Source organism: Gobius niger, assembly GCF_951799975.1.
Source record: "Gobius niger genome assembly, chromosome: 21".
In the NCBI taxonomy this organism is placed as follows: domain Eukaryota; kingdom Metazoa; phylum Chordata; class Actinopteri; order Gobiiformes; family Gobiidae; genus Gobius; species Gobius niger.
Window position 1 is genome coordinate 22974801 of NC_136872.1, and position 19842 is coordinate 22994642.

General features: G+C 41.1%; 1 protein-coding gene across 1 annotated transcript; it reads left to right on the top strand.

Annotated features, from left to right (window-relative positions):
- Positions 1-851: 851 nt before the first annotated feature.
- On the top strand, positions 852-6683 carry LOC306980972 (palmitoyltransferase ZDHHC3). Its single transcript, XM_079580520.1, has 9 exons — positions 852-986; positions 1610-1698; positions 1782-1855; positions 1927-2039; positions 3192-3253; positions 3322-3442; positions 3641-3713; positions 6128-6311; positions 6408-6683. The coding sequence occupies exons 1-9, from the start codon at positions 862-864 to the stop codon at positions 6497-6499; spliced, it is 933 nt and encodes a 310-aa protein (XP_079436646.1). The 5' UTR covers positions 852-861; the 3' UTR covers positions 6500-6683.
- Positions 6684-19842: the final 13159 nt, after the last annotated feature.

Here is a 19842-nt window from a genome sequence, read left to right on the forward strand (position 1 = left end):
AGTGACAAAAATGCAACAAAAAAGTGACAAAAATGCAACAAAAAAGTGACAAAAAAGTCGAAAACACAACAAAAAAGTGACAGAAAAGTGTCAAAAACGCAGCAAAAATTTACAAAAATGCTTCAAAAAAGTGACAAAAATGCTTCAAAAAAGTGACATAAAAGTGACAAAAAAGTGACAAAAAAAGTGACAGAAAAGTGTCAAAAACGCAGCAAAAAAGTGACAATGCAACAAAAAGTGACAAACACGCTTACAAAAGTGACAAAAACACATCAAAAATTCTTCAAAAAAGTGACGAAAACACAACAAAAAAGTGACAGAAAAGTGTCAAAAACGTGGCAAAAAAATGACAAAAAGTGACAAAAATGCTTCAAAAAAAGTGACAAATAAGTAACAAACACGCTTAAAAAAGTGACAAAAACACAACAAAAATGCTTCAAAAAAGTGACGAAAACACAACATAAAAGTGACAAAAAAAGTGACAGAAAAGTGTCAAAAACGCACATTTTAGAACAAGTTAGCTGCCTTGAAACAAACACAAAAAGAAAAAAAACGAATTACATTTTATAGATTTGCTTGTTGTAAAAAAAAAAAAAAAAAAAGATTACTTATCTCTTTATCACTTATATCTCTTACCCGTTACACCGTTATTTAATTTTTTTTATTACAAATTTATTTTTATTGTTATTTTATTTTACTCTAGCTTTAATTTATTTTACTTTATTCTTTGTTGGACTATTCAGTTCATTTTTATAACAATTTATTCTATGTTTATTTTATTCTTTATTCGGATTTTATCCTATTTTAATTTACGTGTGACGTCACCCGGAAGTGCAGCAGTCAGGGGGCGGGGGAGACAAGATGGCGGCGCTCCGCTGTCGGCGCGATCCCTGTGGCGTTATTTGTATCATTTTAACTTATTTCAGCGTCTTTTATGCGGACTACGTGGTCATACAGTATGTCCTCATCCCCGCGTACTCCGACAGGTTCGTACAAGTTTATTCTCATTCTCCATTTAAGCGATAAAACAGAAAATGGCGTCAGCGACCATTCATTTGACAGGTTTCGTGTGTTTGTTCATCCATCAGCACATTCAGTTGGGGCTTTACTTCTCTTCAAATGTGCTTTTCCTTCTCTTAAACAGTCTTCCTGGAAGCTTAAGAAGTTTATTCGTGTGTGTTATGTATCAAAGTGACTATATAAGCACATGTTGCTCCTTTGTTTACCATTTGCATCCCTTGTTTTGTTATTTTGAATTGACATTTCTCGCTCATGCACTCAAAAATAAAGGCCATAAAGACTTTAAAATGAGGAAATTGTGTGCCCCAGATAGATCAGAGTTAATCCAAAATCATTAAAAGCAATGGCCTGTAAATAAATGCTTCTATCCCATATTTTACTGCCTCTGCTGTAACCTTTCTATGGCCAAAACTATTGATTTCAAAGTAACCCATTAGCTTTAAAAAGGATGTCACACTGTAAGTCGATATGAGCCGTTTTAGGAAAGTGAAAATCCACCACTTTGCATCAAACTGCCTCGGGGAAAATGTTTCTCTGGTGTATTTTAATCTGAAATATTAGTATTGACTTGTGATTTGTGTTTTTCCAGTGTGTGGTGCACTCTCCACGGCTCCGTGTTTAACCTGATTCTGCTGCTGCTCCTCGCCTGCCACGCTAAAGCCGTCTTCTCAGACCCAGGCAAGTGAACAGGAGCGTCCTCTAGCGCAACAACGATGTGAAAAAGTTGAAAACAGAGCCGTTAATTTGTTTGATTTGTGCAGGGATGGTGCCTCTTCCTGAAACCGCCATCGACTTCTCAGACCTGCGCTCTCAGTCGTCTCGGATGAACGATCGGGTAAATATTAAAGTTGATCTGTAGTAAACATACGTAGTTTTTCCTGTCTTGATTTGTCCGCGTGCTCTCAGGGCTGCGAGGGCTGGACCGTGTGCAGTCGCTGTGAGACCTACAGACCTCCCAGAGCCCATCACTGTCGAGTCTGTCAGAGATGCATCCGCCGCATGGACCACCACTGCCCCTGGTACTGCTGCCCCGAATTACCTTAAAGGATCTGTATCATGCTATTTTAGCCATTCCAAAGTAAAGTATAGGCATTTATATGATATATTGTTCCTCTACCACTATGGAGCACTCATATGTGTGATAAATATAAGCATTTTCTGGAGGTTTTTTCTCAAACCCGCAAAACAAATCACTTGGATTCAGTTAACTCCGCCCCCTCTCCCCGAGTTGATACAGCCGATGCAGCTTTTGCAGTAGTATAAATATAAACATAACAGTAATAAGAAGTGAAGTTACTTCACAATGCAGTTATAAGGAGTTGACATCTGCAACACAGCTTCATAAATGGCTAACAAACAAGCTAACACGTGATTTGACTCAGCACCGCTCTGTCCTCTCCATCATCACTGGTTATAAGAGTTTAATCCACTTTGGTTCTGGCGAAGGTTCACCAAACATCCATCAGTGAAGAGACAGTAAGAGAAAAACACTATTTTCACTGAATGCCGGAAAAATTCCAACTTCTGGCGAGTGGAAAATCAAACTCTCCACCTCAACCAGATGAAAAACGTACAATCAGATCAATCCAGACCTGTCCCGAGTCCTGTCCTGTCTTTGAAGTTAAACAACCCGATCAATGAACAAGATCTATCTTTCACGCAAACATGACTCGGCTCCCACTACCTAAAATTTGAAACAGGTAGATGGTCAAGAAAACCTGAATCCCGGAAAATTCCAACTTCTGGCGAGTGGCCTCTTCTTTGGGAAGGTTGAATAAAGTCCTGTATTTCCGTACGAAAAGGCACATTTTTGCCATGACATTGTCGTTAGATAAGAAAAAGAACAGGCGTGTCCAGAGTAGGTTAGAAAGAGCTCCTTCTTCACAGCTTACGGTGCAAACATGACATCTGTTCAGACACTCAGGGGTGCGTTTGTTTTCCCTGCAGGGGCATCATGGACGCGCCGGGCACTTCTTTTTTTTTTTTTTTTTTTTTTTTTTCTTACGACAGAGATAATTAAATAGCTGTTTTGTAAATTAAAATCATGCTGTAAGGCGTTACATTACAGACGTGTGGCTCTTCCTGTTTGACACTATGACAGTAGGACTGTAGTGTTAAACCTACGAAAACATGCTCGAGTCAGTTCCTCATCTGTTTTCTCTCTGTTTCAGGATCAATAACTGCGTCGGGGAGCTCAATCAGAAGTACTTTATCCAGTTCCTCTTTTACACTGGTCAGTTAGTTTCTGGTTTGGATTTGCCCTGAATGACACGTATCTAACCGGACATGTTTGCGGCTCAGGGATGGCCAGCCTGTACTCTCTGGTGCTCGTGGTGTCTGCCTGGGTTTGGAGGATCCGGAGCGAGAGAGAAGGCGACGCTGAGAAGGAGGACGAGGAGTCGCCCAGTAAACACCTCATCGTGTGAGCGCATCATGTTAGACCTAAAGTATAAGGCCTGAACTCTGACCCTGTTCAGATTCACTCTGAAACAGGTTTTATCTGCACTTTTCATCAAGTCATTAAACTCTTTGTGCCTCTCTGTATGAGCTAGTCACTTTGAATGACTTCTGTGAGCGCTCCTTGCCTCGCTGCTTGTGCTGAAGTGTGTTTGTGCTTCAGGGCGCACTACATCATCCTCCTGGTGGAGTCTGTGCTGTTCGGGGTCTTCGTCATGGTGATCTTCTACGACCAGGTACAACAGCACGTGTTTCTGCAGGCGTGGGGATACTATTCATCATTGAGTTTAAATGAGATTTACCCACATGATCATAATTGACGAATTAGGAGCAAGTTACGACACAATAGTGTAAACCAGTGTTTCCCAACTTGGGGTACGGGGACAGTGTTTTAGCTATATTTTGAACTAACACTCACTAAATACTGAATAATCTATGTTTAGTTGCTCACTTTGTTTACATTTTGGCAGGATCCTTTAGTTAGAGGGTACTCAGATTGTAATTAATGCACTCAATGAGGTACGTGGGACAAAAGAGGTTGGGAACCAGTTGGGTAAAACGAGATAAAATTGGGAGAAAAATATAGAAAGTTTGTGTAAAAAATGGGGCCAATATTGGGGGAAAAATAGGGGAGAAAATTGGATCTAAAGATATAACTATTTTTTTTTTTATGTTCTAAAAATAACCTGCAATAAACGAAATCCGCAAAGTCAGCTTTATTTTTTACGACTATTATATATGTTTTAAGGCTGTAAAACCCCTCACCACACACTTTATACTCTTTTCTCACTAGTTCACACAGGTTCTCCCTTATGCCTGGTGTCACTGGGTGATTTTTTTTTGTCTAATAAGATTTTTAGATTCACATCACAGACGTGGGGATGGAAACATCGTGAGCCGCTCTCGTCTCCGCTGTGTGATTGTTCAAACTAAGAGACAGTTGTAGCAACGATCAAAGTTTTATCGTAGCAGGAGAGTGTTTAGCTCAAGCCCAGCCTGTGCTGCCGTGACTGCGGTGTGTGCGCCGACGCTGACAGAGATCCTCTCTGCACGAGAGGAGACTCACTCGGACAGTCAGGGCGCAGAGACTGGCTAGTCATACGCTGTAAAAAAGCTGCAAAATAGTACTAAAAATAAATCCGCGAGGCCGCGAAAGGTGAACCGCGTTACAGCGAGGGACCACTGTACTTGCTTTCGATACTTCCATTTAAACTTTTTTTCTGATACCACACTGGTATTGTTTAGCAGTACCTGGCCCTAGGACCCACTGGCATGAACAAATATCCACTTCCTTTCAAATAAATATTTGACGGTAATTGCCAAATGCATAATTCACATGTGTCTGCGTACATTGGTGTATGAATGAGAGTGTGAATGGGTGACTGGTTCCTTGCTGTAAAGCGCTTTGGGCCTGTTAAAGGTAGAAAAGTGCTATATAAGTTGAGTCCATTTACTTACACTATGTTACGTACGTCTCTGGCTGCATCGACGTTCCTTCTAAACATGACCCAGCAAACGAGGTCTAGGACTGAAACAGCACCAAAAACTTCCTTCTCCTCATGTGTTTGGAGCCAAAACAAACACACGAGGCCTTTACAAAAGAGATTCTGCTCAAACATCAGTGACAAATCTAGCATTATTGTGAGCAGCATAGTGTAAATGTGGCTGCAGTTCCGCCAGACGTCCAGCAGATGTCAGTGTCGCCTCTGTTTCACACAGCAACACAACAAAAGTGACAAAAATACAACAAAAAAGTGACAAAAATACAACAAAAAAGTGACAAAAATACAACAAAAAATGACAAAAACACAGCAATAAAGTGACAAAAAAGTGACAAAAAGTGACAAAGTGACAAAAATACAACAAAAAAGTGACAAAATACAACAAAAATACAACAAAAAAGTGACAAAAATACAACAAAAAAATGACAAAAATACAACAAAAAAATGACAAAAATACAACAAAAAAATGACAAAAATAAAACAAAAAAGTGACAAAAATACAACAAAAAAATGACAAAAATACAACAAAAAAATGACAAAAATAAAACAAAAAAGTGACAAAAAGTGACAAAAATACAACAAAAAGGTGACAAAAAGTGTCAAATGCAGCAAAAAATTGACAAAAAAGTGACAAAAAGGCACATTTTAGAACAACTTCGCTGCCTTGAAACAAACGTAAAAAGAAAAAATTAATGGGGAAAAATTAGTTCTTTACATGAACTGCATTTTTATAGAGTTGCTTGTTGCTATTTTTAAGATTACTTATTATAAGATTATAAAATTACTTATCTCTTTATTACCGTTACTAGTTTTTTTTTATTACGATTTTATTGTTATTTTATTTAACTCCACCTTTATTTTATTTTATTTTTTGTTGGATTTTATTTCATTTTTATTACAATTTATTCAATCTTTATTTTATTCGGATTTTATCATATTTTAATTTGCGTGTGACGTCACCCGGAGGTGCTGCAGTCAGGGGGCGGGGGAGACAAGATGGCGGCGTGATCCCTGTGGCGTTATTTGTATCATTTTAACTTATTTCAGCGTCTTTTATGCGGACTACGTGGTCATACAGTACGTCCAGTTTTAGGATTTGCCGGCAGTACAGTGTGCAGATGTCAGTGTCGCTTCTGTTTCTCTCTCAGCTCGTATCCATAATCACAGACGAGACTCCCATCGAGCAGATGAAGAACAGGCTGATGATCAAAGACAGAAGCTCCTCTTCTTCCTCCTCCTCTTCCTCCAACACGACCACGTCACAGCCGACCAACCACACGCCGCACACCAGGAAGCCCAAACTGGCGCTGCTGCGGGAGGTCTTCGGCCGAGGTACGAAACTCGCTCACAAGTTACAGGAGAGGGTTTTTTAACTGTCATCTTGTTTGAAAACCTCCTGAACTCTGAACGTCCTCCGTCTGTGCCCAGGCTCCGTGTGGTGCTGGCTCCTCCCGCTCCACAGCAGCGCTCCCACCGTCGGCGGCATCTCGTACTCCGCTCTCCCCGACTACGACGTGTGACCTCTGACCCCGAGAACAGGTTTTTAATGAACGCAGTGTCTTACTCCGGGACCAGAGAAATGAACAGACTTTTTTGCACTGGGTTCTGTTGTTACTGGATTGCGATTACTGTGACTTATTTATTGTGCTTTTTTTTTTTGTACTTTCTTCATCGTTTTCTGTTTTATGGATTAAAGGGAAAGAGGATTTTACCTTTAGACAGATATAACTGACTGATATGAACACGTGCATGGCCCAAACAAAAGTGTCACTACAGAGCATTTACAGTCGAGGCGCTGCGGGTACTTTTTTTCCTCCCGATTTCCCTTTTTTTGCACTTTTCTTTTCTATTCTTGCCTCCTCGTGTTTCCTCAGAGACGCGTTCCTGACTTACACCTTTGTGTTGAGTTTGACGTGACCTAACGGTGTTACCTGAACGCATCACTGATCAACATTACACTTTAACAAAGGGAAGTTTCTGATTTTTAACGTTGTAAATTATTCGAGTGATTTTTTTTTCTCGTTGTTTGCAGATTTGTTTGTAAAATGTGACGCGGCTAAAGCGCCTCTGACGGGTCACACAGCCAGGTTTAAGATGTGGCTAAACTATTCCCCTGGTGTGACTGTAATAAGCTATTAGGAAATGTCTACTTGTCTTCATAAAGTTGCCATTTCTCTGATGTCAAAGTATAATTGTCCCCTCAAAGCAATGATTAGACAAACTTGAACCCGTCATAGATACAGACGGCATCTCTGGAATCGCCCATATATGGTCATTTTTGAAAACAGTTAAGGGGGAAAACAATTTTGAAAAAATGTAAATTTTCTCTAATTATTCAAAAACTACTGTAACAAATGCTGAGTTATAAATATAGTTTCTACTAAATAATGATGCAAAGACATGGGGAGGAGCAAAGTGGTTCAACAGCCCATAAATACATGAATAACGGAGAATGCTAACTTGATGCTACATGTTAGCATCGGGCTAATGCTAACGGTTAGCTAGCGCTTGCTACAACTGCCGTTTTTTCACTTCTACTGAAGAATCTGCTGTGAGAAAATATCCATATGGGCCCGATTTACACTTGACTTTATTTGTGTGTGATAAATAAGTTTATATTCCACCAGAAAATGGCTAAAAAGAGGGAAAATTGTGTTTCTTTAAAGATTCTATTTTCCCCCCGGCGAAGCCACGCCCCCTTCTATGACGAGATGCCGTCTGTATCTATAGGCGCTTTACTGAACAGCTGTGCTTCGATGGGAGCAGGACAGGGCGGGTCATAAACCTTTACTTTAACTTCAAGCATTAAAGGTATAGCGGAGGATGTTCTATTTCCGGGTGGATCATCAAGACGATTGGTCCTAATTGTCAATCATTCTGGTGATATGCCTACGTAAGGCCGCCGTGCGTTCTCGCCCCTTGTTACTTTCTGCGCATGCGCACTTTCAGGCCTATGTGAGTTACGCTGTTAGCCATTCATTGCTGCTGCAGAACACACCGAGTCGTTTGAAAATGGCAGAGGGTCGCAAGAGAAAAAGTGTCTTCGAAGTGTATGAGGAGAAGAGAAAGGCTTCAGAAGAGAGAAACAAGACCAGAGTGTTTATGGGAGATGCGCTTTTTTTTTTTAAAGTAGAGAGGGCGGTTCTTTCCTAAAATTCGGGAAAATCCTCCTGTATACCTTTAAGTTGTTCAAGGGTTACGAGTTAAAAATAACTCTGGGGGCGTGCTGAGAATTAATATTGGTGTTGGCACCAACCTCTTTTAATGAAACAAATTTTAATTTTATTACATTTAATTTGAATACTATACCCTTTTCTACATGAAGCAGTACTAAGTAACTCTTGCCCCTAGAGGCCATAAGCGCAACTGCAGGTGTCGAAGCATGGTACGGTTTTTACTCATTAATTGTCTGTGAGAGTAAATACTACGCTGACAGAAAAGACAAAGGGACAGAGGGATATTTTTTATCCAATTACACAATGGAAGTTTTTTTTTTTTCACTCAAACTTGGCTGTAAATACTGTTTAAGTGGTGCTAGCCCACAGTTAGCTTTGTACATTAGCCTGTTAGGTTCTTCTTCATGATTTCATTAGTGTGTATTGGTGGTTTTCTGGCCAGAGACACCAATCATCCCATTAACACTTTCATTGCCCCCAAAGAGGGAAAATACTTAATTTTTACATTTTTAAACTCCGTATAGTCCCTTTAAAATGTATAATTTCGTCATCTTACTAACCTAATGACTCAGCCTTAAAGCTGATAGAAGCAGAGCTGTTCGCGTCCCCGTGTCGCCTGCTCAGCTGAGGCAGTGGGCGGGGCAGACGGGCATCTGTCTCTGAGCCTTTCCTTGCGTTTAGAAACACAAGATCGGGCCCTTAATTATAAAATGTTAAGCGTATTATATGACAAATCCATGCTTTATCTCTCACAAGGGCCCAGTATCGTGGAAAATAACGGCATGAGCTCATGAGCACAGGAAATCAATATTTGCATAGCCGGCTATTCAAATATTGATTTCAGTGGCCTTGGTGCACAAACCTGTTACATTTTGACTGAAAACCGCTCCGTCCTGCTCTTATGAAAAGACGCCTCATGTTACCCTGTTTTGGTTTTGTTTTGGCTAAATTCGATTTCGTGTCAGCAGTATTTTCAACAAAACGCGTCTCATTTTACTTGTTACTGTTGTCGTTTATCCGTGGGTTTCATTCACACGACTTTCAGGACTTTTAACCGTTATTTTATTATTGTGGAGCTCATGGATCGGCCGGTTTCAGGCTGAAGGATTCACTAACTCTGAAACTGTCACGATGCTTCTCTTCCCATCTCGGGCGGTTTTACCTGTACATAAAACGGTGCATATTTTAAACTTTATACGACGTGCAATTCTCTTAAAGGGACGGTTACTGATGTTTTTTATTGTAAACGGGGAAGATGCCAAAGTTTAGAAATGTTTTGCCGCTTTTTAAAGGTCAATAACAACAACATGACTAAATAAGGCTACATGCTAAATCAGAAACAAAATGTTGCTATTGAGCTAAACCACGAGTAAAATTGCACTATAATTGCACATTTTTAGGTTCCCATGTTGTTTTCGGCACAAAAACATTTCCAAACCGGGATTTTCCCCGTCTGTGTCCGGGTGTCTTGAAGAAATGACTTTTCTTGGTAACTTTACATGTATTACTGTACAAGAGGTGCTCCCGTTTTGTTCAGAATCCTCCTGAAAGTCTAACCTGGCTAACACCAGGCAGCTGTGTGCGCTCTCTGTGTGAGCCTGAACCTCTCCTACCAGAAAATGAATTGGTGTCCCCAGACTAAATATCACTTGTGATTTTAGTTTGGCGTTAGCCAGGCTACTGAAAATTGTCAGTATTAGCGAAATGGCCCACGATGAGGAACTGGAGCCAAAGACCCAGCAGCACGCTTGGGTCTCATGCATGTAATAAACTCGCCACACTGGATTCTAGACACGGGCGCTGCACTGCGGTCGCCCCCTGCTCCTGCAGGTCGCCCCCTGCTCCTGCAGGTCGCCCCCTGCTCCTGCAGGTCGCCCCCTGCTCCTGCAGGTCGCCCCCTGCTCCTGCAGGTCGCCCCCTGCTCCTGCAGGTCGCCCCCTGCTCCTGCAGGTCGCCTCAGCAGCGTTGGGTCAAATGCAGAGGACATTTTCCCGAGGACAGTAAGTTCCCTTTAAAGGAACAGGCCACTGTTTTTCCAGACTGAGATATGTTCTTACCTGAGCTTAGACGAGTTGATTCATACCTGTCTGGTCTTTGTGCCCGTGGAAGAGCTTGGGAGCTTCTAACTTCACCCTATAGGAATATGCTGGGAGAGGCCAAATACTAACAACATCTTTGGTCGTTTTGCGTGACTGAGCGCACGCACAAAGACCAGACAGGTACACATCAACTCGTCTGAACTCAGGTAAGAACAGATCTCAGTATGTAAAAATGGTGGCCTGTTCCTTTAACCGACGCATCTCCATAGAAAGGCCCCATCCAGAGTCATATTGGATTCAAACTGGCTTTAAATCTAAACTTCTTGGAAAATAATGACCTTCTTTGGGCTCGAAAATTCTGATTTTCTTGAATTCCCCTCGTTCCTCTGTTTGGTGGAACGTCCACACAGATTCTTGTGGCACGAAAAAACAATATTTGTTTGTTAAAAGGTGTTAAATGTGACTTTCTGCTTCCTCTTAACCCTCCATTACAAGATGGCACTTAGTATGTACACAACTGACATGTGTTGGGATGTAAAACGAGCGCACCTCTTTACTGTTTACTGGACAGCGTGAAGGAATGTGTGTACAGAAAACACGGTCGTGAAATTCACAAGTCGCCGACAACGAAAAAATAAGAGGTTCCCGTTGTTGGCCACCTGTGAATCTCACACTCTTATGTTTTAAATCCAATGTAACACAGCTTTACTATTAATTTATCGCCTCTTCTTTTGATTTCCTTCCATGTTTACGTAATCGTGGTCTGTGCGATCTTCCTGTTGACATGCTGCTCCTGATCGTTCGACTTGGAAGTAAAACCGATGATGTCTTTTTGAACTAAACTTGGATTTCTGTGTTTTTTTTGCAAGAAAGGGAGGATGGATTAGACAGAAAATGGACACGGGTTGAGATTCTTGGAGCTCAAGTAACAAGCTTTTAATTCCCACCTGAACCGAGCACATTTTCTCCAGTTTGGCTTTACCCCAGTCCAAAAGCTTCTGGAAAAAAGCTGTGAAAATAGCAACAAAACTGAGACGAAAACAATGATGGAAATGTGACGAAAAAGTGAGAAAACATTGACAAAAAAGTGACGAAAAATTGACGAAAATTGACACAAAAAATGACACAAAAACTGATGAAAAAGTGCCAAAAATGTCACAAAAAATTGACAAAAAATGTCACAAAAAATTGACGAAAATTGACAAAAATGTGATAAAAATGACACAAAGAATGACACAAAAAATGACAAAAGTGTGACAAAAAGTGACAAAACATTTACAAAAAGTGACAAAAATTTGATGGAAAAATGACAAAAAAATAGACCAAAAAAAAGACCAAAAAGTGACAAAAGATTGACGGAAAAATTACCATAAAAACCTGACATCCTCTTCTCATGTACGATCTTCCTGTTGACATGCTGCTCCTGATCGTTCGACTTGGAAGTAAAACCGATGATGTCTTTTTGAACTAAACTTGGATTTCTGTGGTTTATTTGCAAGAAAGGGAGGATGGATTAGGCAGAAAATGGACACGGGTTGAGATTCTTGGAGCTCGAGTGGCTCCAGTAACAAGCTTTTAATGCTGAAACTACTTGAAATCTATGAAGATACTGATGCAAAATACATACAATTTGGCTTCACCTACTTATTCCCTTTTCTGTCCCAAGTTTTTGATACAGAAAACATGATCGACCTACATAAGACACGATAATTTAAGCTGTTCAGTTTGTAAATCATATCGTAAATGAAACAATTAATACAAGAAATGAACAGAGACAAAACGGACAGCCCTTCGTCTATGAAAACATGGTTAATAATGATGAATGTATATTAAAGAGAACGTTCAAAGATCAGAAAGTGCTGAAGTCTTGGCTCAGTTTCCTCCAGAAGTGGACGACGTGTTGCTGATCTTTATCGTCGTCTCTGGAGGAAGGCCCAGTGCGACCAAAGTGCTGTTCAGCTACAGGAAAAAACACAAACACACTGTAACATCTGATCAGTTACATCAACATTCAGCTTCAAACTCACCTGTGTTCGGAAGTTTTCCAGGTCAGACTGAGTGGGAGGCGACAGAGAGGTCAGCTTTGCTTTCAACACGATGATATCTGGAGACGTGGACAAATGAAGGATTCAGAAACACATATTGATCACTATCTTACATTGGTTTTAAGTTCTATGCTCCTGGGTTACTTTTTGTCAGAAGGTGTCAGTAATGAACCTCTGTCACTTACTGTCAGTGTCCAACAAGGAAGTGAAACTAAAAACATCACAAAAAATCTAACTCATTTCTAGCAAAAATGTGGAGCAATAGATTAGAAGTATTAGTTATAGAGGCCTCTTTTCCCAAATAGTAGAAACTTCAATAATGTAAAATAGAAATGAAATACAAACACGTACAGTTGTCTCCTACTGGAGTATCATCAGATGGAGGTGGGGTGGGCGGGGCTGTGGGCGGGGCTGTGGGCGGGGCTGTTGGAGGTTGTGCCGTTGCATTTGTCTCAACTGTAAAATGCAAAAATATGGTATAGTGTTTAACCTCTTAACTCCCGCCTGAACCAAGAGGATCTTTTTCCTCACGTCATCAGATCTTTTTTCCATATTTTTTTGGGTAAATTTTTTATCACATTTTTGTAATTTTTTTGTCAGATTTTTATCAATTTTTTGTCCATTTCTTGTGACATTTTTGCCACTTTTTTTAATCAATTTTTTGTCATTTTTTGTCACATTTTTGTCAATTTTTTATCACATTTTTCTAATTTTTTTGTCACATTTTGTCATATTTTTGTCATTTTTGGTCAATTTTTTGTCAATTTCTTGTGACATTTTGCCACTTTTTCATCAATTTTTCGTCACTTTCTGTCAATGTTTTCTCGCTTTTTTGTCACATCCATCATTGTTTTCGTCTCAGTTTTGTTGCTATTTTCACAGCTTTTTTCCAGAGGCTTTTGGATTGGGGTAAAGCCAAACTGGAGAAAATATGCTCGGTTCAGGTGGGAGTTAAGGGGTTAACGTTTTCTATTATGTATTTTCAGATTTCAGTCTTCAGTTTTCAGTTTTTATACACTGCATCCCTCAGGGCTGTGTACTTTCCCCCTGGCTCTTCTCCCTGTACACAAACTCCTGCACCTCCGATCACCAGTCCGTTAAACTGATCATCTCAGACGGTGATGAGTCCGCCTACAGGAGAGGGGTGGACCGGCCGGCGTCCTGGTGCAGCCAGACCTGGAGCTGAACGCCCAGAAGACAGTGGAGATTATCGTGGACTTCAGGAAACCCCCCTCGCCCTGACAGACTGTCCCACCCCCATCCCTACACGGCCATCAGCGAGTCCATCCTCTCCTCCTCCATCACTGTGTGGTCCATCCTCTCCTCCTCCATCACTGTGTGGTTCATCCTCTCCTCCTCCATCACCGTGTGGTTCCGTTGGCTGTGAGCTCCATCTCTCCAGGACGTGTTCACCTCCAGGACCCGTCTAAGTTGTCTAAGTTATGTGTTCTGATGAATATTCTGATGAAATACAAGTTAACTCACCCACTCTGACGACGACACAGCGCGGCTCCGTCTGGTATCTGCGTGACCTGAACAGAATCACAGTCAGTTTTCACAGTTTCCATGTGTGGCAGAGTGGTTGTCCCGCCTCCTCCCGCCTCTCGGGGGGAGTTTAAGGGTCAGACTCACCCCTCCACAGCGTCCACCAGGAAGCAGACAGGATGGCTCTGTCCGACCTCTGCCTCTGACGGAGTCCACTGTAACCGGAACTGTCCCGCTCTGATGGTCAGCTTCTCCACCTCATGCGGCCCACTGAACAGCAGCTCAGACACGCTGCACCACAGATCACAGGGACAGCAACAATTAGTTTAAATACAGTATATCTGACATATTTAACAACTGATGCGATTTAGATATGTTAAAGGTGGTTTATTTGCTTAAAGTAGTGGTTTTATTTATTAGTACCTAGTTTTAGTTTCATTGAAGAATGTGTCATCATGTATCAAGGTGCATTATGGAACTTTTCATAAAGAGCAACTTGAGAATTTTCCGTGTTTATTTGACGTGGTTTCTCGTTGGATAGGATAGATCTTTATTGTCATTGCAAAATGAATCACAACGAAATTCACTTTGAGAGCATTCCCTTGCATAACAGCGTGAAATATATCAAACATCAATTATAAATCTGTATAAATATCATTAAAAATCGTTTCAAGTGCTGACCAGCGATTTACTCACTGGCCTCATGACATGTCCTGTTAAACTACCAGTAGGGCCTTCACCGCCCTGGGGGGGTCCTTCTCAGTCTCTCCTGTGCCCTGAGAAACCAGAGAGGCCAGAGGGAAGTGTTTCAAAAAGGCAGTGCCTGGTGAGTGCTGTCAGAGCAGATATTAGCCCTGTTCTTGAGGCGGGTGGAGTAAATCTGCTCAAGAGAAGGTAGAGGAGCCAATTATCCTCTCTGCAGACTTGACGACTAGTTGAAGGTCTTTCTTGTCCTTCAAGGAGCATCTAGAGAACCACATGGTGCACCTGTATGTGAGCACACTCTCAATAGTGCGACTGTAGAAGTTGGTGAGGAGGTTCTTTGGCAGAGCAGTCTTCCTGTGGAACCGCAATAAGAAGAACTTCTGTTGACCCTTCGTCACCAGCTCCCTGGTGTTTGTCCTTCATGTCAGGTCCTCAGAGACGGATGCTCGTGATTGTCGTGGCACTGATTGTGCCCCCTCGCCGCCCTTCTCGGTTCCCCCCACGGTCCGCTGAGCCGACCCACATTAGCAGCAATTTCAAACTGCAAATGTGGGCGGAGTTTGTTCTCTAGTTGTGCTGCACAACTAAGAAGTGGAAACAAACAAAAAACATGTGCTCTTCTCCTCTTTTTTATTGTTGTCACTGAAGTCAGATCAGGCATTAAAGTGACGCTTAAAGTTCACTCCTCACCCTCTCCGATGCAGAAATACTTGACCTTTATCTCCTCAAGACTGACTTACTGTAATGGACTTTTTACTGGGATCATGTCCAAAAAAAACATTCATAAAACTGGATTCAACAAGATGTGCTTTTACAAAATAAACTTAGCGGCTAATAACAAATATTTCCCTTTGGTGTGTGGCCCAAAAATATCTGCAATTTTAAAGCTATCAAGATATGATGTGGACATGTAGCTCATACAGGACACTCACTGTAGAAAAATGCCTCCAGTTTTCCATCTGTAAGAGTGAAAACTACTGATTCTCACCTGGAAGTGTTGGCCTCAGCAGAGACTTCAATGAACAATGTTTCTCCAACCGTGGCATTGAGTATTTCTCCAAACTCTGGGGTCGGTGAGGTGAACTTTGGGATATAAACTCCCTCAGTGCAGGATGGAGCAGGTCCTTCCACTGAAACATCATCACAGACGGATCACACAATAGAAAGAGTCTTTGATTCAGATGCTTTATTGGTCTCAAAGGGAAATTTGTCATTCAATGTTTCTGGAGTTAAACCTGAGTTAAAGGGATATTTCAGGATTTTTGACATAGGGCCTCATTTCCCAGTTTGTGTTGCTGGTACCTGGAGATATTTTTTTGTATTTCATGCAGTTCTTATATTTGAAGAGTTTCATGGTGCTAGGCTAGTGCAAGGCTAGTGCATTTCTATGGTATCAGCTAGCCTGCATTAAAAACAGTCTGACCCGCTCCACAGAGCACCTGAGGCCATATAAATGTCTGTGTCCATAGAATCATTTTTGGAATAAAACTGACCTGCATCACATGAATGATCGCATTTTGAGGGACTATTTTCTAGCAGATCACTCCGCCGCTGTGTAGCTTATACAACCACGAAGCTGATGCTGCTCAAATATAAGGTATTTCAAATGCAAAATGGTTAAAATTATTCTATGGACACAGACATTTATATGGTTAGTCTGGTGTTATAAGTGATTTGCCTCAGGTGCTCTGTGGAGCGGGTCACACTGTTTTTAATGCAGGCTAGCTGATACCATAGAAATGCGCTAGCCTAGCGCCACGAAACTCTTCAAATATAAGAACTGCATGAATTACAAAAAAATATCTCCAGGTACCAGCAACACTCTGGATAACTAGGAAATGAGGCCCCATGTCAAAAATCCTGAAATATCCCTTTACACGTCTGGAGAAAACAATAATACTTACCCTGTTGTTTTATGTTTCGCCCCTTCAGGTGCGAACCGGACCCCTCCGATTCGCGTCGGGGTCCGGTTCGCCCTGTCGGTGCTTATTTTCCCGATAATGACCAGCGTTCTATACATTATCCCGCTTATTATTCGGCCATTTGCCAACTGAACACACACAACATAAACTTCGTACGCTTTTATGAAGGTCGAAAGGTTTATTTAATGACTTCCGCGACAAATAGTTCCCAAAAGTTGGCGCGTTGCTCGGCTAGAAGGATCAAGGCTAGCAGCTAGCCTAGCTACTTAGTTGAAGGGGCAGTTGGAGGAATGGTGGTGAATCTCTGGGTAAGTTGAAAGTCAGACTCACGCTAACTTCACGAGCGATTCCCCGACTTCTCTCTCAGTGACGGGACAGATAGTGTCGCTACTACGTACGTGCGGAGTGATATGAAAGCACCAACTCCGTTGCCATTGGCAGCGTCATTATTTTTCTCAGAGGTCCTTTATCAGAAAATAATGACCGGTAGAACGTTGGGAAATCCCATTCAAATCAACGGAGCTTCTACTTACGTTGTGAAGAGCCGTCTAATAAGTAGACATAGTGTGCGCCGATGGCGTCGTTAGGAGTAATGACTTCCTGTGATCCGTTGGTGTTTGTCAGGGTGAGGTTTTGTCTCGGGAAATCCTTGATAAATGCATAGGCACCCAAAAGGTCGGAGTAAGTACAAAACTAGAAGAAAACACACAGATAAACACATGAGGCGGCTGAAAAAGACATGAGTTCTGTGTCTGTGTCTTGATTGCGCTCACACGACACAAACCAGAGTTTCCACGAGGCATAAAAATAATTTAAAAAATCATTAAATAAATGTGGCCAAAATAAAGGCCTTAAATGTAATTAAAAAACTGGATTCAAACTGGCATTAAATCTAAAATTATTGGAAAATTAAAACCTTGTTCAACATTTTTTACTGTATACGTTTTTTTGTCATAAAAGTTTCCTGTTTTGGCCAATTCCCTTTCCTCTGTTCAATGAAATGTTTGCAAATCTTAAGAAATTAAATATGCGCAGATTTTATGTTTTTCTCCGTTTGTGGTATTGAGAATGTGTTTAAAAAGCATTATATTTGACTTGATTTGACTGTATAAACCCTGAAAAACTGCGCTGAGGGGTTTTCTGTGCTTGGGTTCAGATGGACAAGAGTGAGAAACCGAAGAGGATCAGGCAAAGGTTTAAGCGACGCCGACAGGCGACCGGACCAGGGCAAAGTTCTGTGAGCGCAGGATCACGGCCTCGTGTCGACCAAGACTGTCCTTGCTCCAGGGACAAGATCAGGCCCTTTATCTTTCTGGGCTGCAGTGCAGTATCACAGATCAGAACAGTTAAACTCAAGCAACAAGCTTAAAAAAAAAAAAAAAACAGTCTCCTGAATTTGGAAGTATCTACTGCAGCACCAGACTGACTTTCACAGCATAGAAGTATAAATCGACTTAATAATCGACTAGCTACTAATTCTACAACTCGACATCATAATAATAATAATAATTATTATTATAATAATTATTATTATTATAATTATAATTATTATTATTATTATTATTATTATTATTATTATTATTATTATCATTTTTATTATTACCTTAATTATTACCTTATGAAGATTAAGTTAGTCTGCAATATACCAATAAACAGTATCATTACCATCTTAATACATAAAACCACACACTCCTGTGAGTGATGGGTTTGATTTTCTTCACTGTCGTGGCTGTGACTGAGGGTTCTCACCGTGGTGCCGAAGCCGGTGACGGATGAGCAGGAAACACAGTTGGTATTCTCATAGAAATCTGGGCAGAATCTGACCTCGTCTCCGTCTTCGTCAAAAGCCAGAAATTTATAATCTCTTGCGCAGTTGTTTGGGATCCTGATGAAAGAGGGAAAAGGCCGACGTTAAACAGAGTTGTTTCTACCTGAGCCTAAGAAAACCCGACACTGGGAACGACCAACGTTCAGCTTCATCAAAACAATTACCGTATTTTCCAGACCACACGTCGCACTTTTGTCCCTAGTTTGGCAGGGGGTGTGTCTGAAACTCCGGAGCGATTAATATGTGATTTTCCTTTTTCTTAATTCAAATATATAATTTCACATGCCGCTAGAGGGCGCTGCAGGCTTGTGTATCTGCATCACTGAAAATTAAAAATGTAAGCAAAGACTGAACACAAATGCCACCAAAAAGAAAATGATATTCTGCAGATTACAAGCTGCAAGTGTAGAAATGTGCAGCTGAAAACGGTGATGGAGCAGCAGGAAGAGGGTTTGGAGTGAGTGGAGAAAAGCAGAGGTTTCTCTGACTGCACTGAAGAAAACAAACAAAGCTGATCACGGGCTTAAAGACAGAGGAACGAGTTCACAAATGAGTTTGAAAATCGTGCTGCCGGGAGAGGCTTGTCTGCAGGACAGTTACGCCTCCAGGTCGTTGCCAAGACGATGGTTCAGAAGTGACACCGAGGATGAAGATTTCAGTGGCTTTAGTGATTTGGAGAGTTTGGTTTGTTCTTTATGCTATAGTTCTCTAAACTGTTTATGTGACGTTAAAGCTACAAAAGTGGTTTGTCTCACCGTATGACCAGAGGAGCAGAGGTGATCGGGAGTCTGTTTGGACGTCCTGTATCAGACCTGATCCTCAAATCCACCAAAATTAAAGTTAACCCGCTGAAAAAGAACAGTTTCCATGTTACTGAGGGACCTGCCTGACCAGACAGGACGTCTCATTGTGTTTTACACAGAAAGTCTTTGTAAAGAAAAGACAATAAGGAATAAGAGACAAGACTGAGCAGGATCTGTCTGGATTAAAGTTTACAAAACAACTTTATACTAAAACAAAAATCACTTAGATTCACATTTACATTTAGTTTTACGCCTGACTTCATAACGTCACCTTGTGACGATGTTCGAGCTCTTAGAGTTTCTCTGTTCAGTCCAGCACCGGCTCCAGGACAAACTGACTGAGGGTGCATTCGACTTTCAAAAGGGGCAAATGGAGTTTCTCGCCATTAAAATACATTGGGATGTCATTAAAACTGAGAGTGCAAACATTTCAGAATGAGGCTGCAATGCACCCTTTTGCACCCCGTAGATCCGGGCCTGGTTCAGTCACTGAGTCTGGTTAGAGTCGACATCAACTACATTTCCACAGAAACAGGAAGCAGCGTAAACCAATCAGTGAAGGGCAGTCAGCGGCTTTCATATCGCTTCAGCTTTAACAAGATTATGAATCACAAATCTCACCTATTGTTGAAGTGTTTTTCATCATTTACCACCGACTAAAAAAAAGCTCTATTTCCTGTGCGCCGCCCGTAGATTGTTATACGTTTGTTAAGTGATGATGTCATTGCTTTGGTCCTATTCACTATTATGGGATGTTGCTGATTTTAACATCGGATCAAATATTACTTTTACTTCAGATTATCTGTAGTAAATCTTTTCTGACATGAATTATCTAATAATTTATTCCATGCATTATTTTA

Coding starts and splice junctions, on each gene's coding strand:
- LOC306980972 (XM_079580520.1), top strand. CDS start 862: ATGGCGGCGCTCCGCTGTCGGCGCGATCCCTGTGGCGTTATTTGTATC. Junction 987..1,609: donor ATCCCCGCGTACTCCGACAG/GTTCGTACAAGT, acceptor GTGTTTTTCCAG/TGTGTGGTGCACTCTCCACG. Junction 3,254..3,321: donor CCAGTTCCTCTTTTACACTG/GTCAGTTAGTTT, acceptor TTTGCGGCTCAG/GGATGGCCAGCCTGTACTCT.